Source organism: Chionomys nivalis, chromosome 1, assembly GCF_950005125.1.
Source record: "Chionomys nivalis chromosome 1, mChiNiv1.1, whole genome shotgun sequence".
NCBI lineage: Eukaryota > Metazoa > Chordata > Mammalia > Rodentia > Cricetidae > Chionomys > Chionomys nivalis.
In genome coordinates, this window is record NC_080086.1 from 72,571,415 (window position 1) to 72,580,967 (window position 9,553).

General features: G+C 38.9%; 1 protein-coding gene and 1 pseudogene across 1 annotated transcript; one reads left to right on the forward strand and one right to left on the reverse strand.

Annotated features, from left to right (window-relative positions):
- The first annotated feature begins 2,560 nt into the window (after positions 1-2,560).
- Positions 2,561-2,907, forward strand: LOC130875513 (macrophage migration inhibitory factor-like; annotated as a pseudogene).
- A 2,026-nt stretch (positions 2,908-4,933) lies between these two features.
- LOC130875507 (lithostathine-2) lies at positions 4,934-7,137 on the reverse strand. The gene is made up of 5 exons (XM_057771436.1): positions 7,074-7,137; positions 6,389-6,528; positions 5,957-6,094; positions 5,181-5,292; positions 4,934-5,001 (listed from the first exon to the last, which is right to left on the reverse strand). The coding sequence occupies exons 1-5, from the start codon at positions 7,135-7,137 to the stop codon at positions 4,934-4,936; spliced, it is 522 nt and encodes a 173-aa protein (XP_057627419.1).
- Positions 7,138-9,553: the final 2,416 nt, after the last annotated feature.

A 9,553-nucleotide genomic window follows, 5' to 3' on the forward strand; every position in this document is an offset into this window, starting at 1 on the left:
CAGCAATATAGTTCTACATGTTGTACAAATATCACAAAATACCAGAGAATGCAAGTCAGTAAATAGTACTCATTAATGGTTTCTGCAACAGTTCCTGCCTCCAGGCTCCTTCCTTGCTTGAACATCAATTTGTTACTGTAAGTTGAATAAACACTTTCCTCTCCAACTTGTTTTTTGATCATGGTGCTTAATTGCAGCAATGGAACCCAAACTAAGATAATGGTTATATCTTGTTGCATCCCTTTTCAATGGAATGGTAGCACTTTATCCTTCTTTGTAGATGAAAAAATTCATTGCCCTCATAAATCACATATATTTTGATTATTTATCTATTGTTATACACCCAGGTTCTATACTTCAGTTACTGTTAATTGTTAATGCAGAAAATGTTGATTGTGATATGTTTAGAAAGAGTCTTTTTGTGAAGCCATAGATGGATCACAAAGAAGTTTTATTTTTATTTTTAAGAGGAACCTCTGCGATAATTTCCACAGTACCTGAAATTTACATACTCACCAGATATTTCAGTGTTATCCCTTTATTCATATCTTCACTAGCATTTATTTTTATATTTTTCTTCATGACTGCCACTCTGACTAAGGTAAGGTTTAATATCAATGCAGTTTTCATTTGCATTTCTGTGATGGCTAGTGTGGTAGAAATTTTATCATGCTATTGGTTATTTGTACTTCTTGTAGGAATTGTCTACTGATTTTATTAGCACATTTCTTTTTGCCAGTATTGCACTTTTTATTGCCTTTCCATTAGGCCTTGACCACATACTTGTGTAGCAGGTACAGCCTCTCTTTCTGCTGCTGCTTCTTTGTCTTCAGCTTCTCCTTGTGACTCACCGTGGCATGGCTCTAGTTTCCTTGGATCGCAGGTCCAGAGGCTTGTACTTTTTGCCCTTGTAGAATTTCCTGAAGTTTTCCTTTTGAGTCTGGTTAATGATGGTGAGGACATGGGTGATGAATTTGCAGACAACTTATATCTTGTAGAGCTTGCAAGTAGCCCTGCCTGTTACCTAGGCGACGCTAAACTGGGATAAGCTCCACCTTCAAATCTTTAAATCTTTAAACAGAATTAAATAAAACAAGACAAGGAAACAAAAGAGATTCTAGGAAAGGAAAAAGTCTTGGTCTTTTTCCTTTGGGAAAGGTATCCTTGGGCTCAGGTAGCATGTTTTAATTTTTTTAACTTTTAATGGTTTCCTAGTCCAGTTCTTCAAGGCTACCTCCAGGATTCTAGGAAGAGTTCCACAGAGAATCAAAACTGACCTTAAAAGTTTTCTCTCTGAGGAAATACAGAATAAATTCACACATGTGCTGCTCAATTAATCTTCTTTATTCTTCTATTTTTCTGTCCTCTAATTTTCTTCAAAGTTCTAATTCTTTCTAGTTCTCCTTTGTTTCAATTCCCTGTTCGAATTTTCTCTTGCTTCTCTGTTCATCTAGCTTAAATACATTTTTACAGGAGTCTTAAGTCAAAAAGAAAATGTTTTAAGAGTTACATTTCATTTGGTCATAGCACATTGCTTGGGTAAATGATAAGGAGCCTTCAGAGTATGGCATTTAAAATGCTTAAGAATTTAAGACTTTTCGCTGGGCGGTGGTGGCGCACGCCTTTAATCCCAGCACTTGGGAGGCAGAGGCAGGCGGATCTCTGTGAGTTCGAGACCAGCCTGGTCTACAGAGCTAGTTCCAAGACAGGCTCCAAAACCACAGAGAAACCCTGTCTCAAAAAACAAACAAACAAAACAAAACAACAAAAAAAAGAAAACACAAAAAGAATATAAGACTTTTCATGACGGTGAGACACATCTTCTCCTGGCAGCACTAAGTTACTTCAAGAGGATAATGAGCACTGAAGAGGCCCCTTATGGAGTTTGTTAGCCATTTGGGCAAGAAACTGCTCTTGTCTGGACTTATTGATAATATGGGCATGCAGGACCTGCAGAGAAATAACTGCTAAACTTCCCTAAAGTTGAGATGCTACTTCGGGGTTCCTGCTACATGAAAGAATCTGCCAGACATCCTGCAGGGCACGAAAGAAAGTGACTGAAAAACTGTCAATATAGGTGGAACTGTCTTTGAAATTTCCTGATTCATGGAAAAGTCTGCTGGATACTATGGGACAGTAGCCTGAAGACAGAAGCCCCAACCGTATAGAAAAATCTTTGGGTGATTGTCCAGACAGCGAGATGTCTCTGTCAATTCTAGAGTTTTAGAAGTTGCTTACAATGTACTTTCTGTTTACTTAGGTAATATTTTATTCTTTTGGAGTCTTTGATGGAGTTGAATTATTTATAGTTATAGTTTTCCTTAGTTATGACAAAAGATAAAGTCGATATAAATATTGTGACTGCAATTCTTGCTTGATAACTGCTTTGTTATGGGTAATTTCACTGTGTTAAAGTTAAAAACTTCCTTTTTATTCAAACAGAAAAGTGGAGGTAATGTGAGAGTCCTCTCTGTGATTACTATTAATGAATAAAGAAACTGCTTTGAGCACATCCCGCCTTTCACTGTCCTTAATCCCCACGTGCAATCCCTCCGCCACCATGCCGATGTTCACCGTGAACACCAACGTTCCCCGCACCTCAGTGCCAGAGGGGCTTCTCTCCGAGCTCACCCAGCACTGGCGCAGGCCACCGGCAAGCCAGCACAGTACATCGCAGTGCACGTGGTCCGGGACCAGCTAATGACTTTTAGCGGTTCTAGCGACCCTTGCGCCCTATGCAGTCTGCACAGCATCGGCAAGATCGGCGGTGCGCAGAACTGCACCTACAGCAAGTTGCTGTGCGGCCTGCTGGCTGATCGCCTGCACATCAGCCCTGACCGGATCTACATCAACTATTAAGACATGAGCACAGCCAACGTGGGCTGGACCGGTTTCACCTTCGCCTGAGTGCTGGCCTAATAACTTACCTGCATCGCTGTTCTTGGAGCCTTGCTGCACTCAGCGTTCTGTTTTTTTCGACCACACGTAGCAATGCCCACCCTCCGACCGGGAGAAATAAATGGTTTAGAGACAAAAAAAAAAAAAAAAAAAAAAAAAGAAAAGAAACTGCTTTAAACCTATAGCAAGGCAGAAAGTAGGTAGGCAGGAAAAACTAGGCTGAATTCTGGGAGAAATGAGGGCAGAGACAGAGAGAAGTCATGGAGCTGCCGGAGACAGTTGTGCTAAAACTTTGCCAGTAACCCACTGCCACATGACGATAAACAGATTAATGGAGATGGGTTAAATTAATATGTAAGCATTAGCCAATAAGAACCTAGAGCTAATGGGCCATGATTTAATTAATATGGTTTCTGCGTGATTATTTTGGGTCTAAGCTAACTGGGCTGTTGGGAAGAACAATTGTCCCCCTCCTACAGTTCTGCCTTTATCTTACCAAATGATCTGTAATGTGTGATATCTGCTTGATCTTGAGATATGGACCATGTGAGCACAAGTTGTTTTTACAATCATTATGCAATATTTTAATTATATATTATTTTACACTTTGTTTTTATTACATACTATATTTAGAACTCTATCTTCAACTATTGCTTTATTATTTTGCCTCTCATATGATAGAGGCACAATTAAAAATTCTTAGGTAATCTTATATCAATAAATTTTAATGTTTTTATTTTTACTTTTATCTTATCTTTTACGTATTTTCCTTTGAAACTATTTGCATCTTCTATAGATATGTCAATTTACACATTTAATCTATTCATTTTCCATATAGTCTGGTTATAGTTATAATTCAGACTGATAATGAGTGTTCTTTTATTAGACTGAATTGGTACATCACATTTTATTTAATACTCTTATTGGTATTAGGTACTTAGGCAGAATTACATTGCTAAATTTCTAACTCTTGATTGCATTTGGAAAATAAATTCCTTAAAGGGGAAAATAACTATTTTTATACATTTTCTTTACATAAATAATCATGCGTTTATCTATTAGTTCATCCAAAGAATGCCATTTAAAATCTATGTTGACTTTTATACTTCTAGTTACCAATATGTTGGTCACCAATTCATTCAATATTTTAGATCAAGCAATTTTCCGTAAAATCTCAAATAAATTATGGCTTCAAATTGATTTTTGTATACAAAAATGTGGTTTCCTTAGAATTCAAGCTTGTAAAATCCCCATGTATTATGTACCAAAATACCCCTGCCATTCACTATTTCTTCAAAACACAGCCTAAGCAAACACAAGGAATGTATGTGATCCAAATTTATCACAAACAAAGGCACTAATAGTTGATGAAGGCTGTATTTTTAACAATGGCTATGCCAGATTAAGCTTGACAGTGCTAGACTCCCTTCTTGCTCAGGTACCCAGCTGATGTGCAAAGTCCTTCTGTATATGTGTTGCCTTTATTAGTTAATGAATAAAGAAACTGCTTTGGGCTTATAGCAGGGCAGAATAGAACTAGGCAGGGAAAAGTAAATTGAATACTGGGATAAAAAAGGCAGAATCAGGGAGATGTCAGGTAGCCCCGACAGAGACAGATGCTGGGGATGGAACATTATCCAGGAAGCCACAGATATGTGGCAATACACAGATTCATGGAGATGGGCAAGTTTGGGATATAAGAGCAAGCGAGAAATTCTTGCTTAAGCTATTGGCCGAAGAGTATTGCAAATAATTTAGATTCTGAGTGATTGTTTCAGTTCTAGACAGTGGAGAACATACAAACAGCCTCCTACAACACCCAGCCATTAGCAGCAGTGAACACAGATGACAACACAAGTGGAGGACACAATTTTATTTTCATTAGATCAGGGTGTAAAAATTGGGGTGCATAAAAATACTGCAAGTCTGTTGTAATTCAACAGAAAAGAGTATCTATTTTGTGGTGGATAGATAGTATTGTTTGATTTTCTAATCCATAGTAATGAAGGTCTGGATGTCTATTGTTCAGATGACTTTAGCTTTTGAACTTGCAGACAAAGGGGTACAGTGAATCACAGTTTTCATCTTTCCATTTCTTGTATGCTACAAATTAATGAAAAAGGTCAGAAAGAGAAGTATGGTCTCACCTAGTTCTAAGACTCAAGATAGGATAAAAAGAAGACTTTTATTTCTTGCATAAGTAACCCTTTCTTTTTCTGCACCCTAAGGTCTGTCCCCAGAACTGAGTTGAAGAAGCAAACAGCAATATCTTTTTCTCCTACCTGTGTTTGAAGTCAGTGCCACACAATAACCGCGATTGTTCGTGCTTGGAGCTCCAGTGGCCCATGATTTATAGAGAAACACAGATCCACTGCTCCAGTGCCAACGTCGGTTCTACAGTGAACGAGTCAAATTGAGCCAATGTTACACAGAATTTTGTAGAAACTCTTGGACCACGTGCATTTTAAGAAATGGACCAAAATATATGACAAAAATAAAGATCATACTCCCTTTAAGAACCATAGTGTTTCTTTGCTTTTGTGCCTTACTGAAATATTCATTTTCTTCAACTGTCCCTCAGAGAAGTACTCTGAATTTTACGAAGAACCAAAAACGTGTATCACAGAAACTGCTCCTAGAGTCTCTTTCTTGAAGTTAAACCTAACAACTTTCAGCACAATACTAGATAGGACGGGTTGGATTGGTAAAGCAACAGATTCACCAAAATCAGGCAATAAATTATTTTCTTCTGTCATCCCAAAAGGATTCTCTTCTAACACAAATCTACAAGATACACAATAAATTGTAATGGATATGTAAAAAACACATCTCAGTAAATGCAATATGATTGACCATGAATACATGGAGCTTTTAAGAAGTTGAGTCCCAGCTATCTCCATAACAACCTGCAGTGAACCTCAACATGCTCATATATTCTAGCATCCACAAACACATTGCTTTTCTATACTTGTTGTAAAATTGGCTTTTTACAATCTAGACTTGATTCTCCCACTTCTCCTTCACCTGTGTATTAGAAGATAAGGGGCCACATACTTACATTTTTGGGGTCATGGAGTCCAGTCCAGACATAGGCATTTGTAGTACCACTCTCCTTAACCAGAGAAGCCACAAAGTTGCCCTCGGCCTGGCTGAGCACTGACACCAGGTGCCCCGAATTCATATTCTGGCAAAAGAGCTGTAAGCATGTAGACAGAAAATAGATTGCTCAATGGAGAAGGGCTGTTTTGAACAATATACTAGCCCCACTAAAGAATGTTTGAGAAAAAGGACAGTGCAGAAATGCTCCTGATGACACCGTGACTGAGCATTAAGTTTTCTGCCCAAAAAATTCAGAGTAAAAGTTACCAGCAAGGGACAAACTCAGGTAGGTGGGGCAAATAGGTGATCAAACCTATCTTATGAAGTGACTAGAAAAGGTTAACACTCTATTCAGATAGCTTTCTCTTCTCATATTTCTCTTTTCACTTACATCTGCCTCTCCCCAGGTCAAACGATCTTCAACAAAGTAGTAGCAGTAGGAACCATAGGCATTAGCACCTTCTGGGCAGTTGATCATGGCAGAAGGAAGATCCTTTTCAGCTGTGGGCAAACCTTCTTCAGCCTTCTGGCCTAGAGAGTGTAAGAGGAGAGTGAAGGAGATGTTGAGAATTGGACAAAGCCTGGATGCTGAGACACCTGTTGTTGAAGCAAGTCCCTCTCTCAGCATGCAAGGATATAAGAGAGGCAGTAGAGTGACTTCTGTCCTCCTTTCTTACTTTTCATTCCCAGGATCTCTTTCCTTGAGACAATAGCTCACTATTAATTTCTGGGATTCTTTTTTCTCCACAGTTGTATCTTTATTTTTTCTGAAGCTGTTACCTTTCTTTTGTATTTTATACCTTTTCTTACATAAGAGTCCCAGCAGCATAAAGCCTCCATTAATTAATAAAGATGTCTAGATTTAACCATAACAAATAAGAAAACGTTAGTTATCATGAACAAAGGATGGATTAATATCCCAATTCAAATTTTCTGGTAGTTGAGGATTTATTTGTCTGTGATTCGCGAAGTCACAATCTCCAATATTTACCATGCCCCTCTCCAAAGAACACAAACATCTATAGGAATGGAGTAAAGCCTTCAAACCTGTAGGGATCATGCTGCAGCTAGCTTACCTTGGCTGCATGCTAGGAATATCAGGCATGCAAAGAGGATATGGTATGCATTGTTCTGAGCCATGCTGACCAGAGGGCAATCTTGGATTTAAATTCCAAATCAGCAGTTCTCTTGAAGAAGAAAGAGAAAAAAACTCTAGGAGTGTTGAACACAGCAAACTTTCTCCTACATAATGTCTCTTGTCTTGATTTCTTAGTTCAAAAGAGCTGTCTGGCATCCCCATATACTCAACTCCTTCTCTTGAGATTTTAGGAATATACAGTCCTAGGGATAGAAAGGCAGCTTGGGCCTCTACTGAGTTACCAATACTTCTAGAACATTTTATAACATTGCTTTGTCTCTTTTCCCAGATCTAAGTAGACTAGCCTTTGCTGAGGAGTCTTCCTCTTGTGAACACACTTACCAGACACCTGGGAAGACTAAATCTTGTCAGGCTGTGTGCTGACAAGGTCTTTTATATGTGACAGGGTAGGGTAGAAGAGTCATCACAAATGATGAAGGGGAGGGACAAGGAGTCTCAGAAGACTTGCCTTGGTACAGATGGCATACAGAAATTCTGGCAGCACAAGTCACCTTTTCTGGAATACCATGGGAATGATAACAGGTGATGAATTCTTCATGTTTACAGTTGAAAAACTTCTCAAGTTAAAAAAAAATATTTTGTTCTATAACAGAATCCAGATTCCCAGTTCCCATGTCTCTGAGCAAGAGCAGAACCTGCCAGGATCTCAAGATGTCTAAAGGGTGAGGGGGGCTAGCATTAGCAACCTGAAGATGTGTGACACTAGAGCAGGACAGTCTGTGGGGCCTGGTGCAGGGTAGGCAGCCGCATATGACATATAGCACACCTGCATGAGACTGCAATAAAGCAGTTTAAGATTTAGAAAACTTAGATGTCTCCTCTTGCATGCCACTACATAGAAATGAAGACTGAACTCCGTTTTTTCTATCCTGGTATTTTCCTCTTCTATCTTTTTTCTTTAAGTTCATACTGTGTAATGTTTTCTCTCTAAATATTCCCCTTTATGGAATCATGCCTAGGTGGTCTTATCCACTTCCTTAGATGCCAGGTGCCCATGAAGCATGTCTATTCCTGTCATGATCATCCTCTTCTTAAACTACTCAGGAGAACTTTGCCTGTCTCACTAGCAGAAAGTTCATTCTGCCTCTCTTCTCTTCAGTGAGCTTTAAGATCAATAAGGATTACATTTCACTTTATACAATAGAACTTTCATACATATTATTAGACTCTTCCTCATTGTACCTGCTGCCCAACCTTGGATTCTGCTAGTGGGCAAATTTTGTATTGATGTTTTCCCCAAAGTAACATTATATTTTCTTTTTAAATTAAAGAATGTATCAGAAAGTATTTCTCCTTCTCCTCCTCCTCTTCCTCTTCCTCTTCTTTTTCCAAACCATTTATTCATGTACACCCAGGATACAGAAGAACATGGTTTAGCTTAGGATTTATTAGTTAAGATTTTAGAGGGGCTGGGGAGATACCTTATCAAGTATGACGTTTTGCTGCCCTTTCAGAAGACCTGAGTTCAGCAGCTACTGACTATATCAGGCAGTCCCCTCCACCTACAGGGGAATTCAATGACTTTTTGTCTTCACAAACCCGCACAAAATGCACAAACACACAGACACATACACACATGAATAAAAATTTAAAAATAAACATTTTGATGAAAAATTTTGGAGTGATATAGATCTTGGTCTTTGGAGAAAGTAATTATGACTCTCTAGACCAATGGTTCTCAACCTATAGGCACTGATCCTTTGGAGGGTTAAGGAACCCTTCCTAGGGGCTGCCAAAGAAAACACAGAGATTTATACTTCAATTCATTACAACAGCAAAACTACAGATATGAAGTAGCAACAAAACTAATATTATGATTGGGGATCATCACAACATGAGGAACTGCATTTAATGTTTGAAGATTTTGGAAGATTGAGAACCACTGCTCTAGAGTGTAGCCTATGCTCATATATTATTCCTCCAATAACTGTGTGCAGTGTTTTATCATGGTTTTGTGGTAAATTTATACTCTTATTCTGCTGGTTGAGTAAACCCACTTTCTGATTTAGGTAGGTATATCACTGAGGTCCCCATTTTCTCTGTGGCTGTCAGCATAGGTGACATTCTTTTTTGTTTTCATTGAGCTCTACATTTTTCTCTGCTCCCATCCATGCCTCTCTGTTTAGTTCTGTACTTATTTATTTATTTATTTATTTATTAAAGATTTCTGCCTCTAACCTGCCACCACCTCCCATTTCCCTCCCCCTCCCCCATCAAGTTCCCCTCCCCATCATCACTAAGAGTAATCCGGGTTCCCTGCCCTGTGGGAGGTCCAAGGACCACCCACCTCCATCCAGGTCTAGTAAGGTGAGCATCCACACTGCCTAGGCTCCCACAAAGCCAGTATGTGCAGTAGTATCAAAAACCCATTGCCATTGTTCTTGAGTTCTCAGTAGC

Coding starts and splice junctions, on each gene's coding strand:
- LOC130875507 (XM_057771436.1), bottom strand. CDS start 7,137: ATGGCTCAGAACAATGCATACCATATCCTCTTTGCATGCCTGATATTC. Junction 5,293..5,956: donor GACTCCATGACCCCAAAAAT/GTAAGTATGTGG, acceptor CGTTCACTGTAG/AACCGACGTTGGCACTGGAG. Junction 5,002..5,180: donor GGCACTGACTTCAAACACAG/GTAGGAGAAAAA, acceptor ATTAATTTGTAG/CATACAAGAAATGGAAAGAT.